Below are 14,950 nucleotides of genomic sequence, written 5' to 3'. Positions count from 1 at the left end.
AGGGCTTGTGTTGTGAAATCTTTCCTGCATGAAGTCAAGAACCCACACACTACCAGCTGGCCCAAGGCAGACTCACTCCAGGCCCAGTGCTTTTCTGGCAACATTATAACTGGTGGTCTTCAGAACTCGAATTAAATAGTAATGACTCAAATTGAATAGTAATGACTGCATTTCTGATTTTGTTAGTAATTACCAGAAATTCATAATTCTGTCTCTGGCAAGGTTATTTAATAGAGTCAAGTGTGTGAAAGGGCCTTGGCTTGGTATCATGGACTGAATAGTTTAAGAAACTCATAATATTCCACAAAACATTAGCTTGAAGTTGACACTATATAAATAGGTATGGATACCTGACTGAATCAATTAGTTTATCTTTCTTATTCCTTTTAAAAATGGCAAAACTTGGTTTAGATAGGCAAGTACTTTGTGACAAGCTGAGTTTAGTTAGACCCTTGTGTTTGTTGCCAAGGTAGGTAATTCCCCATGAAAAGGGTAATTTCATATAAGATGTACTAATAGCCTAGTTTCCTGTGACTTATTTTATAGCTGAGCAATTGAAGGACAAATGGGCTGGATGCACTGATGGTCTTCCAAGGAAAGTGGCAAACCAAGCAGAGTCTGGTGCCTGACTCTGATAGTCCATGGCTTTCTCTACCACAGCACTTGTCACCTAAGTGCTCGAAACTCTTTTAAACCCTTTGTACTATTATTTCACTTGCTCCTTACAACTTTTTCAAAGCTACTCAGCTAGTAAGTAGAGATACTGGAATTCAAAGCTAGACAATCTGGTTCGAGCCCTGATCCTAGTTGAATGAGAATCATATTCTTCACAAAATCATTTTTCTGATATTTTTGCTCAACTCAAATGCTCAATGATATTATTACAATACTGAAGTATCACCATTTAAAATCTGAGGATGGGAGATGTGAAGATGGAGGTTCTTGGCACTTTCATACCTAAGTTTTAACTACCCTTTACAGAAAATCTTTGCCAATCCTAATATCAATTAAATGAGGACCTCACATCCTTCAAATCTTAACAGGATCAGTGACTGGAGAAAGTGGGGATATGTGTGCCGTATCATGAAAAAATAATTTTTAGGATTGCTCAGGAGAAGACCTGTCCTCACCAGGATTATGTTTATGTTGTTGCACAGGTGGGAAAGATAATGGCTCCTGGTGGGTACCAGAGCAAGTGGTGTGACAGAGTTCATTCTAGCAGGTGTCCCAAATCTCAACAGCACAAAAGAAGAATTGTTTTCTGTCTTCCTTCTTGTCTATCTGCTTACTCTAACAGGCAATGTGCTGATTGTTGGGGTAGTAGGAGCTGATGCTCGCCTGCATACTCCTATGTACTTCTTTCTGGGTAGCCCGTCCAGCCTAGAGATCCTGCTCACTTTAGTCATCATTCCCAAGATGCTGAGCAATTTTCTCTCAAGGCAACACACCATTTCCTTTGCTGCATGTATTACCCAATTCTATTTCTACTTCTTTCTTGGGGCCTCTGAGTTCTTGCTGCTGGTTGTCATATCTGTGGGTTGCTACCTGGCTATCTGTCACCCTCTGCACTACCCCTTGCTCATGAATGGTACTGTATACTTTCGGGTGGCCTTGTCCTGCTGGATGGGGGGACTCCTCCCTGTGCTTGGCCCCACAGTTGCTGTGGCCTTGCTTCCTTTCTGTGAACAAGATGCTGTGTTGCAGCATTTATTCTGTGACAGTGGGCCACCGCTCCGCTTGGCAGGCACCAATGTCAAGAAGCTGGAGGAAACAGACTTTGTCCTGGCCTCTCTCTTTATTGTATCCTCACTGATGATTACTGCCGTGCCCTATAGCCACATAGTCCTGGCTGTTCTGTGCATCCCCTCTGCTTCAGGCTGTCAGAAGGCCTTCTCTACCTGTTCTTCCCACTTGATGGTCGTGACCCTCTTCTATGGAAGTGCCATTTTTCTCTATGTGCAGCCATCACAGAGTGGCTCTGTGGATAGTACTTGGGCAGTGAAATTGGTAACAACATTTGTGACACCACTGCTGAATCCATTCATCTATGCCTTGTGCAACAAGCGAGTCAAGGAAGCATTGAAGGATATGTTTAGGAAGGTGGTAGTAGGCTTTTGGGAGGATCTTTTACTTGCTAAGAGTTTCAACAAAAAAAATAATGAGGTGAAAGTGAAGGGATATAATAACTAGCCTTAAGTCCAAGTCTTCTCTATTGTCATTCTCTTTCCTATTATCNTCCCACGTCCTTCAAATCTTAACAGGATCAGTGATTGGAGAAGGGGGGGATATGTGTGCCGTATCATGAAAAAATAATTTTTAGGATTGCTCACGAGAAGACGTGTCCTCACCAGGATTATGTTTATGGTGTTGCACAGGTGGGAAAGATAATGGCTCCTGGTGGGTACCAGAGCAGTGGTGTGACAGAGTTCATTCTAGCAGGTGTCCCAAATCTCAACAGCACAAAAGAAGAATTGTTTTCTGTCTCCTTCTTGTCTATCTGCTGACTCTAACAGGCAATGTGCTGATTGTTGGGGTAGTAGGAGCTGATGCTCGCCTGCAGACTCCCATGTACTTCTTTCTGGGTAACCCGTCCTGCCTAGAGATCCTGCTCACTTTAGTCATCATTCCCAAGATGCTGAGCAATTTTCTCTCAAGGCAACACACCATTTCCTTTGCTGCATGTATTACCCAATTCTATTTCTACTTCTTTCTTGGGGCCTCTGAGTTCTTGCTGCTGGCTGTCATATCTGTGGATCACTACCTGGCTATCTGTCACCCTCTGCACTACCCCTTGCTCATGAATGGTACTGCATGCTTTCGGGTGGCCTTGTCCTGCTGGATGGGGGACTCCTCCCTGTGCTTAGCCCCACAGTTGCTGTGGTCTTGCTTCCTTTCTGTGAACAAGATGCTGTGTTGCAGCATTTATTCTGTGACAGTGGGCCACTGCTCCGCTTGGCAGGCACCAATACCAAGAAGCTGGAGGAAGCAGACTTTGTCCTGGCCTCTCTTGTTATCGTATCCTCACTGATGATTACTGCTGTGTCCTATAGCCACATAGTCCTGGCTGTGCTGTGCATCCCCTCTGCTTCAGGCCGTCAGAAGGCCTTCTCTACCTGTACTTCCCACTTGATGGTCGTGATCCTCTTGTGTGGAAATGCCATTTTTCTCTATGTGCGGCTATCACAGAGTGGTTCTGTGGATAGTACTTGGGCAGTGACATTGGTAACAACATTTGTGACACCACTGCTGAATCCATTCATCTATGCCTTGCGCAATGAGCGAGTCAAGGAAGCACTGAATTCCTATTATCATCATGAACATCCCTAAATGACAGTTCTGGGACTATTTTGTAACTTCAGAGTCAGCAAGTCTATCTTCTTTCAGAAAAAAATTCCTTGATTTTATCTCATACATAAACACATATTATTATTGATATATTGCAATCAAATCATAGTTATATCATAAGACACTTCAATCTGTGAGATGCTGAAACTCGAAGCTAGGCAATCTGTTTCAAAATCTTAACCTAATGGTCCATGGTCACCAGGGAATTATCTAAGAATAGACTCCAGAAAATTATAAGCCTCATTGGTATATAAATTTTATGTATTAAACTTACATATATTTGAGGAATGAGCTATATGTGACCCTCACCAAAAGTTAAAAACTGATTAAAATTTTCAGCAGAGTCTTCCAATTATTTATGAAAATCAAGAATTAAGCCCTGGCTAGGTAGTTCAGTTGGTTATAGCATTGTCCCGATATGCCAAGGTTGCGGTTTGATCCCCCAGTCAGGGCACGGACCAGAATCAACCATAGAATGCATAAATAAGTGGAGCGACAGACAAATTGATGTTTTCCTCTTTCGCTTAGCATATAATAAGAAAAAAAAGAAAAGAATTCCTTATAAAAAAATAAAAATGTATATTATCTAGATATTTATGTATTCATGTTCCAAAAGATTGCATTTACAGTCAGGTGGAAAAGAGGTAAAACAAATTTAATAAGTGACTAATCCACTTCTCCACAGTAAACCAAAGTGCCTTTGGAAAAGCAGTTCAAGGAGAAATTTTATGAATAATAGCATTCAAGGTGTTTTTCTAATTTGTACTTTATTAAAAAGATGGGTTTAAAACATTACTCATTTTATCACTGGATTGCGTTCCTTTGATTTGTCCATCTTTTTATGTTCCTATGTCTGTTGTTGCCAATCTCCTTTTGGTAGTTGATTGCTATAGTTGGCAAATTAGAGCTTGAGGACCTCTAATATTAAAGAGTTAAGAATGCCAACTATAGCAACCAACTACCAAAAACCAGACTTTGTGGTACATTTTATCTACCTCATTGGATATTTGAAAGGAAATAGGGAGAGTTGGTCAAGAGGGAGGTGTAGGTAAACAGCCTGTCTCCTCACACAACCACAGAAAAAATTACAGCTACTGTATTTTGTCATGTATAATGCATTCCCATGCATAATGCACACTTGCATTTTTTGCCCAAACTTTCAGGAAAAATATCTTTCATTTTAATTTTTTAAAAGATTTTATTTATTTATATACTTCTAAAAGATTTATTTATTTATTTATCTTTAGAGGGTAAGGGAAGGAGAGAGGGAGAGAAATATCAATGTATGGTTGCCTCTCATGGGTCCCTTGCTGGGAACTGGCCTGTAACCCAGGCATGTGCCCTGAATTGAACCGCGATCATGTGGTTCGCAGGCCCGGGCTCAATCCACTGAGCTACACCAGCCAGGGCTTAGATTTTATTTATTTATTTTTAGAGAGAAGGGAGGGGAGGGAGAAAGAGAGAAACATCAGCGGGTGGTTGCTTCTCACATGCCCTCTGCTGGGGACCTGGCCCACAACCCAATCATGTGTCCTGACTGGGGACTGATCCAGCGACCCTTTGGTTCACAGGCTGACACTCAATCTACTGAGCCACACCAGCCAGGGCCTCATTTTAATTTTTAAGTAATTTTTTAATTTATATATAAAACTGATTATCATATTCCAGGGTATTATTTTGCATATGGATATCATTATTGCTTTCTGGAGTTACACTTTTAAAGCATAAAAATAAAGAATTAAAAACCTTTATATAGATGGAATTAGTACTACCCATGTTTAATGCACATCCTTTTTTTTCCTTAAAAAATTTGAGCAAAAAAGTACACATTATACACAGCAAAATACGGCAAATTAAAAAACAACTATCACCCAGAATTGTCAGAAAATCAAGTCCAATGACCAAGGATTTAAAGAAGTCACATTCATCCAGACAGGTAGGAGGGACCAAGATGCAGAGACATGGAATGGGTGGTCCCACATCCACATGTGGTGGGTAAAAATTGGGAGGGGTGCCTTAGGAATGAAGGATCCAAGCCCCACACTGCACCACCCAGACCAGGGTCCAGTGCCAGGAAGATAAGTCCCCATAACTTATGGCTTTAAAAACCAGCAGGGGTTTGGGCAATGGAAGAAACTGCGAGATTCTCAGGTGTTTCCTTTTAAAAGGCCCACAGTGGATTTAGGACTTATTCGGACTCACTCCCTCTGGGCTCCAGCACTGGGACAGCAGCTGGAAGGGCACCAGTGGCATCTGTAGAGAAACTGAAGTGTCAGGAATCAGAGAGAGTGCCAAGAGACAACTTTCTCCCAGACAAAACTCCAAAGGCCAAGCAGCAGCATTTGTCCTTTTTCTGAGCACAACCCCCCCGCCACCCCCCTCCACATACACACAGACACAGAGCAGTGACACCATATCTGAGACTCCATCAACCTGATTCACATGGGTTGCCTTGTGCTGGCAATTACTGAATGCTCTGCCCCATCCAACTTATAGGTGCACTTCTCCATAATAGGCCACGCTACTAAGACAGGGAGACATAGCAATTCTACCTAATACATAGGAACAAACACAGGGAGGCTGCCAAAATGAGGAGACAAAGAAACATGGCCCAAATGAAAGAACAGATCAAAACTCCAGAAAAAACTAAACTAAAATGGAGATAAGCAATCTATCAGATGCAGAATTCAAAACACTGGTTTATTAGGATGCTCAAGGAATTTGCTGGGTACTTCAGGAACATAAAAAAGACCCAGGCAGAAATGAAGTTTATACTAAGTAAAATAAGGAAAAATTTACAGGGAATCAATAGTAGAGTGGATAAAGCCAAGAATCAAATCAATGATTTGGTGGTAGTTTATAAGGTGGTTTACAAATGACATTGGAGATCATATGAAAATTGATTTACTATTTCTAGCACTCTATTGTCAGAGAAGTTTTCAGAAGCCATATTTCATTAAACAGGAATTAATTCCATGTTAGAGTGTGTTTCTATACATAAAGACAATGTTTTTAAAAATAATAAGGTAGGGACAGCACATCAGCCTCAAAAAAGTGCTGTGAACCCTGGCTGGTGTAGCTCAGTGGATTGAGTGCAGGCTTGCGAACCACACGATTGCGGTTCAATTCCCAGTCAGACCACATGCCTGGGTTGCAGGTCAATTCCCAGCAGGGGACTCATGAGAGGCAACCATACATTGATATTTCTCTCCTTCTCTTCCTCTCTAAAGATAAACAACCTTCCTCTCCAAAGATAAACAAATAAAATTATTTTTAAAAAGTGCTGCAAATTGGCAAACTGAGCATTAGCATGCAAAGAGATGGCAAAGAAATGGGCACTAAATCTCACAGGAAATCAAACATTAAAAAGTGCTTAGAAAAACTGCACTACAATTTCTGCTAATTGCAAGTACTTGCAGACTCAGGGAACTCAGCTCTCTGAATGGAATGTCACTACAGGTGGCGCAGGCACTGGCCACACGGCACTGCAGGCAGACAGGGCGCCACGGGGCGGCAGTGTTAACACCCACAGTGACCTGCGTTACAACTCCATTTTTAAAAGTTACTAAGGCCAGTCAAATGTGACAACAGTACAGAACACGGCATTATGCAGCAAGAAACACGTGATACAGTCGTGGCAGGTTCTCTTTGTAGAACGTCTTCCGTCTTAAAATGCTCTTTAGGAAGTCCCAACTCCTTAAGAAAAGGAGGAAAGTGTTGTTAACTGTTAGTAATATGCACAAACACATGCTAAACATTTCTCTTCCATAAGATTTCTGAGTGAGAGCTGAAGGAATAGAAGGAATGATCAGTGATTTGAGAGGGAAGCAAAAATCTTCAATCATTTAGAAGTGTTGCCCAGAGAGCAGATCATATATTGCTTTAAAAATGATCTAATTTCCTGGAGCATAAAAACTGAAGTCAATCCCAGACAACCGCCAAAGAGGAATTTACATAACAGTTTATAACATTTCTTGAAGGAATCACCCCCATATTTTGGCAATAAAGATTGTTGAACCACCTATTGTGTCAAAATTACTTTATTGTAGAAAATTACTGTGGACTCAATTCAATAAAAATTTATTGAATACCATGTTCTGGGAAGTAAACTGTCTTTAACCTTTGCCATTTTAATTATGGTGTGGGAAGACTATTTTCTGATTCCTCTCCTAAACCCAGCGATTCTGCTCCAGACCCCCAAAGCATCAAGGCGTGGACTCGGAGGCACCTAAGCCACAGCGTTCCAGAGCTAGGAATGTCCAGAAAGGGACTCAAGGCTCAGCTGCAAGTCTGTCTTGGACCCTCCTGAAAGGGTCTGGGTGCTGACGGGGTTAGGCCTAGGACCATCGCAGGCAGCTTGGTTATGAGAGAACCAAGGAAAAATAAGAACTAGTGACTTCATCAAGAAGCAAATGTTATCCGCAAGACCCACAGGAGAAGACAACTAACTGCACGATGCCCCCGCTGAAGTCAAATCCTACAGCCACTGCCTTAGGTCACTCTGCTATGCTATTTCATACAGGTAATGCTTTTGCTGTTTTTTTTTCTTCTTCCCCAGCTCTATTCAATAAACCATGTATTATAGGTATAGATTTGGAGGACCCTTCAAGGGTCCCCAGAGGATGGCATCGAAGAAGAGCTGCCGGCTTCCAGCACCCTCTTCTATAGGATCCTGCACCGGCCTACTTCTCTATCATGCAGTAGGTGGTAGGTGGAATGGGAAGGGTGGGCGTGGTCCTTACTCTGCAGTCCCTTCTGCTAGGGGAACAAAGCTCCTGGCCTGTAGCTTATTTGCCTTGGTCACATTGCCTACCCAGTGCGGTGCATGCTCCTACCACAGGGGACAAACTTAGTAAATAGCTGTTGAATGAATAGCTGCTTCTCCGGGACTTAGTCGCGAGACTCCTGGGAGGATTTAGACCCGAGGACAGAAAAGTGGAAGAGGAGCGCTCCCTTCCCCACCCTCCTGTGTGTGGCCTCTTCGCATTCCTTCTGGACTTCAGGTTGGGCATTAAGAAGAGCCCGGAGGCCCCGGAGAGAGGAAGCTACTACCCACCAGCCGACTCCGAGCTGTTAACAAAGGGCATTAAAAGACTAAGAAAAACATTAGTCCCCTTCTAGTCAGCTTCTGCTTCAGGAGACCTGGAGGACTGGCAAACCCAGATCAGCTGTGACTGGCCCCAACTCTGCTGAAAAGCCGAAGGGAGGTCTGGATGCCTTCATGCCCTCATTGTCTTGGCCCCCAAATTCTGAGGGCCTGAGGGGTACTTTCTGTGCATGGAGAAAGCCGCCTACCTATGGAACAAACAGAAAACAACCCCAGGCTCAGTCTACCAGAGCTGGAGCACGTATATGAGTCCAAGCAGACTGGTGGCAGTGTCACTAATGTCATGTCTCTGCATCCTTCTCTTCCATGAAGCCCCTGCACCCCACCCATTTACCTCAGGGCTGCCCTGGCAGTGCTGGTGTTGCCTGAGCTTAGCGACTTATCAGGCCTGAGGCTGAAGACCTGTTCTATGGGTGCTACCCTTCCAGTGACTTACATTTCCATACGGGCCTGGTCAAAAATGTTTCTCATATGTAAAAAGGTGCTTCTTTTGAAACAAAATTCTTTTAACTTTTAATAATTTGTTAAATGGTATTATACACAGATGATACTTGAATGAAGTTTTAAAAATGAGTGGATTCCATATTATGCAGTAACTTCATGAAGTGTGCTATCGTTCTGACTGGGGTGGGCATTGATATTGTAAGTCGGGATGGTAATTCAAATCCTGCTAGAACTTTAGGTGATTGCTTGTTTCTCCCCAGGTTTACAAGAGAATAGTGTCCATTTTGGTCCATGAGGTGAAATAGTCTTGAAGAAAGGAAGCACTGTGTGATCTTTCCGTGGAAATCAGGTCCTGGAGATTTGGGACAGAAGAGCATAGAACAGGGTTTTTTTGCTCTTGAAAAAGAAGGGAGGTGTTTGTGCCCTTCAGTAAATAGGAAAGGAGCTAGATTACTCAGAGCTCTATGAAAGGACTCTGCAGTTTGGTGGAATGCACAACTCTTGTTTGCAAAGGAGATCAAATTAGCCTGGGCTTACTGATAGCCATGACCCCAGGCAGCCAGGGAGCATGAGTCCTGGGCACTTTCCTTCTTTGCAGGCTTGCACCCCGGCAGTTCCTCCTCTGCTCCTGGAGCAAGAACTGGTTGGAAGATTACTCTGGAGCAGGCTCGTCCGGAAGCTACATAGAGAGGACCACCCAAGCTGGGTGGTTTCTGCTCTGCTTCCATTCTCGCTTCCTCACACTCAGACTGCACATCCTGTGCCCCAGGCTGCTCCCAGGATTTGATTTGCTATAGTTTCTACTATGGAAATTTCTTTTTCTAACTTTATTTTTATTGTTAACACTATAATAGATGTCTCCATTTCCCCTCCCCCTTTGCCCACTTCCACCCAGCCCTCACCCCCTTCCCTCTGGTCATCACCACACTGTTGTCTGTGTCTGTGGGTTATGCCACAGGTTCTTCTGCTAATTCCTTCACCTGCTTTCATCCAGTTCCCCCTCCCCCCTCCCCTCTCCCCTCTGACAGCTGTCAGTTTATTCCATGTATCCATGCCTTTGTTTCTATTTTGTTCATCAGTTTATTTTGTTCATTAGATTCCACGAATAAGTGAGATTTTATGTTATTTGCCTTTCACTGCCTGGCTTATTTTACTTAGCATAATGTTCTTCAGATCCATCCATGCTGTTAGAAAAAGTAAGATTTCCTTTTTATAGCAGCATAGTATTCCATCACATAATGTACCATAGCTTTTTTTATCCACTCATCTACTGATGGGCACTTGAGCTGTTTTCATATCTTGGCTACTGTAAATAATGCTGTAATGAACATAGGGGTGCATATATTCTGGCAGTTTATTGAGCTCCAACCTGAGTTTAAGTCTCCAATACAAAGAAAGCAGCCTTCTCACTATCCGTTACCACACGCACAAAATACACGCTAAGTACTAGCTATTATTGTGCCCTCCAATAGTTCAGCTGGTAGAGCAGGGACTATAGAGGTGGTTGACTGCTGATATTCTTAGGTCACTGGCTCAATTTTTAGCTTGAAGGAGGTGTGTGAGGGTTTTTGCAGCAGTCCTATACTCCGTTTCCAGGAGGCTTTATTCTTGTTACCCAATGGCCATGAAACTTTTATTGTAATTCTATTCTCAGGCAACAAGCAAATAGCTTTTTGCTGACCATAAAACTTAATTTTACATGTCCTCTTTGTGATCATACTGATGTGGTTTGGAGATGTGAATTAATGGCTTTGCAGTTTAGATTTGAATGTTGACTCCTAATCTTTAAGAAATCAGCTAGTGTTGATGAATATCAGGTAACATTCTCCAACTCTTCCTCCATCCACACACTTTTTCATGGCTGTGAATAATTCACACTGGGCAACACAGAATTTAAAGAGAAGCACTGTAGAAAGGCCTGCCCTTGGAAAGGATGTAAACAAACAACACAGAGAATAAACAATGTAATAGGCTAAATGTGGAAATGCTCCTTCATTAGTTAGAAAGAAATACCTGATAAAACAAGGGGAGATTATTTCATTGCCAAATTAGAAAATGTTAATATCTGATGCTAACAGGGATGCAGTATAATTAATAAATGTTAATTAATATTTAATGCTAACAAGGGTGCCGTGAGGAGGATATTCTTGTAGAGTGTCACCACTTTCTGGGGGGAAGTTGGGCGTTAAAAAGCAGGAACCCTAAAAAGACATTATATGTAAGTATTCTATTTGTACTTTTAGAAATATTTAGGTATAAAAAAATACAGCACTATGTGTTTATCTGTGGGTAATTTGTATTCGTACTTTTATGTATTTTTTCAAAATGTGTCACATCTGTATTATATTACAAAACAATGGCAGGGTTTGAACCATACAAAATAAAGTTTAGAAGTATTCTGTGTCACTATGGAAAATATTTTGTCAGTTTCTTAAAAGACTAAAAATAATATTATGATACAATCCAAGAATTACTATTCTACGTTCTTAACCAATGAGTTGAAAACTTGTGTCCACACAAAACCCTGCCCATTAATGTTTATAGCAGCTTTATACATAATTGCCAAAACCTTCAAACAATAAAGGTATCCTTCAATAAGTGAATGAATAAACAAACTGTGGTACATCCATGGAATAACAATGGAATATTATTCAGCAGTAAAAAAAGATATCAAGTCACAAAATGATATGAAGAAACTTGAAATGCATATTCCTATCTGTAAAGACTACATACTGTATGATTCCAAATATGGGACATTCTGGAAAAAGCAAAACTATGGAGACAGCAAAAAGATCAGTGGTAGTGGGGAGTGGGGGTAGAGAGAGAAAGGGGTGTATTGGGAGAGCACAGAGGATTTTTAAGGCAGTGAAACTATTCTGTATGATACTTACGAAAAGGGATATGTGTCTTTATACGCTTTGTCAAAACTCATAGGATCTACCACACACAGAATAAGCCACAGTGTAAACTCTGGACTTTAGTCGGTAATGATTTATCGATGTTGGTTCATTCACTGCACAACAAATGTATGACTCTAATGAAGATGCTGATGGCAGGAAGGCCGTGTGGAAGTGGAGGAGGAGAGGGGATATGTACGCACTGTCTGTACTTTCCACTCTGTTTTGCCGAAAACCTGAAACAGCTTGTCTTAGTTCAGATTGCTGTAATAAAAATGCCATAGACTGGGTGTCTTAAATCAAGCCTTTCATTTCTCACAGTTTTGGAAACTGGAAGTTGAAGATCAAGGTGCCAGCAGATTCAGTGTCTGATGAGAGGCTGCTTCCTGGCTTATAGACAGCTGCCGTTTGTATCTCGCCTGGCCAGGACAAAAATTGCACAGCCATTCCTGTAAGAGAGGTAATCCCATTCATGAGGATTCCCCTCCCAAAGGCCCCCACCTCCAAATACTATCACATGGGGATTAGGGCTTCAACATATGAATCTGAGGGGGGTAGGTCACATAAAAATTGAATCCATAGACTGCTCTTAAAAATGGCCTATTAGTTAAAAAAATAAACAATGATTTATGATTTCCCAGTTTAATTGAAAGAACAAAAGAGATAATGCTGTGGTGATGTATTGATTCTATTAGTCAACACTCACAAAACAGTGTGAAAGCACATTCAGAATGATGAAAAGGAGTGATCAGAACGGAGCTAGACTTTGACAGAGACATTGATGGGGTTATGGTTATTTTAAGTATGTATGTGTGGTAGAATGACAAAAAGTTAGAGTGGCATGCCTCGGGGAGGGGTGGCAGGAAGAGTGGGGGAGGAAGTGTGGCAAAGTGTGGCTGAGGGAGTGGCAGAGGCTGCGCAGAGGAATAAGAGAAGGGGTGACAAGGGAAAAAGAAGGAAGGATGGCTTTGGGTTTGATGGTGGCAATGGCGATGGAGGCAGAAAAGGGGTGGGGGAGGTGGGTGCAGGGGTGGCATTGGCAATAGAAGAAAGTGTCTTTCCATCAACAAGGCAATCAAATTGACTGGAATTAAGGGCCAGTGAAGGTGCTACAGGTCAAAGAGGTGAAGGAGTAAGATGATACGAATGAAAACCCTCCAGTGTGGAGCTCTGGAAACCATGGAAAATGCTAGTTTCATTGGCAAATAGGGGGAATGGTGTTGAACGTTCTGGGGAGGAGCTGAGGGGGAGGGGAGAGGGAGGGAATTTCAAACCAACATTCTTTTGGATGGACATGATGGCCTAACCATAGATATTCTCTAAGTAGCTGAAAATATACAAGTAGAGATGAGGTTTCTGGGAGTCATTAGAGGGAGATGAACAGAAATATAAAAATTAAATGAACTTTAAAATAATACACAGAATTAAATTTGGGGAAGAAGGCAAGACAAACATTGAAGGAGACAAAACGATTGCCCCATGAAGAGAAGGACAGTGATATGAGAATACAAAGATGGATTTTTTAAAAAAATGTCAGCAATGTCCAAAATTTATCCACAGGTATAGAAGCACTGGGGGCAAAGGAAGCCCAATCTCTCAATTTCTGAGAAAAATGTGACCTCTTTTGTGAGGACCTCCAGGACCCAAGATATTTCTTGGTGAGAGATGGGTGAAAAGGAAGGGGACTGGTCTGGGGGAGTCACCCAATGAAATAGGAGGGACCTGGGAGGACATAGAAGATCTTGAATGAGAAGGGGAAGGAAATCAAAAGTCAGACTTTTTAAAATGGCACTAAAAACCCCGTGAGTACTACGGCAGGTAACAGGCTGTAGAGACTGAAAAGAGCAGTGGGAAAACCCTTCTGAAAGGGCACCACTGAATAGACCCCGTGTATCCCCTCCTCTTTCCCACACTGAGTTAGATATGCGCAGGTATCGCAGTGGGGTAGTCCAGAGACCTAGATAGTCTCCAAGGTAGGTAGATTGACTCGGAAAGGACGGGGCAGTGGCTAAGCCAACAATATTTACACATTTGCACCCCACCCCCCTGGACCTGAGGCTCGGAATCAGCCAAGAATCAGCTTTGAGGTGTTTTGCAAACACAAACACACAGGCAGTCCAATCCAAATAACTGTCTACCTCCTCCCCCTCCACCCCCTCGGAACTGCCTGAGAGCTTGACACCCGGTAAATACTGGCCTCATTCATTCATTCGTTCGTTCCTTCATTCATTTGTTCGTTCATTCAATTCAGTTAGGAAAGCAATATGATTGAAACTAAAATCGGGTCCTTGCAGGTTATTTCTCTAGCCCCACATTTGGCGGCGGGCTAAGGGGGGGCTGAGGAGCACTTTCTGGAAAGCCTTCCTGACTGGTTAGCGCCTAAACCAGGTGATGAGGACAATTCAGTGTGGGCATGGGTTTCAGAAGAGGAGGACCTGGAGCGTTCCCCCTTGAGCCAACACAAAAGCGGTGCAAAATCTTGATCACAGTGAAAGTCCGCAACAAATAGCAAATCTAGGCAGGGGAGGTCAGAAGGGCTTCAAGTAGAAAATCGAAGTGGTTTGATTTGCACATAGGTTCTGAAGCCCGGTGGCTCAAAGGCAGTTTGGACTGGGAATGGTGCGCACAATCAGGACATTAGTATTTCGGGTATCTAGACTGACTTACATGCTCATGGGATTTGAACCCACGACCCTCAGGAGACCGGGGCCTCATTCCAGCGCCGCTGGGCCGCACGGCCTCAAACAGTTCGTCTTCTCGCCCCTGACCTACTCAGTCAACATTCTGGATTTCCTCCAGGGTCAGCGGGCTTCCCGCGGCGTCTCCACTCTGCGTCGGGAATCTGACAGGGAAGGGGTCCTCGCGTCCTCGAGCGCCTGGGACGTGGGCTAGAAGGGAGCCGGTGCCCTTGGGAGACTTCTACTTTTCTTTCACCTAGGCAATCAGAAGCAGGGAGAAAAACAAAGGATCTTACTGGCGATTTGTTGCATGGGATTAGAGAAGACAGAAGAGGGAGCTCCTTGCAGCTGGGTCGTCGGCCCGTAGCTGGGAGTTGCACTCAGAATGCACACAGGATCTAGCTCGGGAAGAGGCGCCCTTTCACTCGCAAATCCGACCGTGCCAGCAAACCTGTCACCTCCCTGGGGTCTCCTCCTCC

At 43.0% G+C, this 14,950-nt stretch overlaps 2 protein-coding genes across 2 annotated transcripts; both read left to right on the top strand.

Moving 5' to 3' along the window:
* The first annotated feature begins 1,169 nt into the window (after nt 1-1,169).
* LOC118982667 (olfactory receptor 6S1-like) lies at nt 1,170-2,190 on the top strand. Its single transcript, XM_037039816.1, is given in 2 exon segments — nt 1,170-1,193; nt 1,195-2,190. Coding segments are annotated over 2 exon segments (1,020 nt in total).
* Nucleotides 2,191-2,387: 197 nt separating this feature from the next.
* Nucleotides 2,388-3,327, top strand: OR6S1 (olfactory receptor family 6 subfamily S member 1). Its single transcript, XM_037039815.1, is given in 3 exon segments — nt 2,388-2,481; nt 2,484-2,837; nt 2,840-3,327. Coding segments are annotated over 3 exon segments (936 nt in total).
* Nucleotides 3,328-14,950: the final 11,623 nt, after the last annotated feature.

The sequence above is a fragment of the Sturnira hondurensis genome, unplaced genomic scaffold (genome assembly GCF_014824575.4).
Source record: "Sturnira hondurensis isolate 20B ecotype Veracruz unplaced genomic scaffold, ASM1482457v3 Scaffold0025484, whole genome shotgun sequence".
In the NCBI taxonomy this organism is placed as follows: Eukaryota; Metazoa; Chordata; class Mammalia; order Chiroptera; family Phyllostomidae; genus Sturnira; species Sturnira hondurensis.
This window is presented reverse-complemented; position numbering and strand designations above follow the sequence as displayed.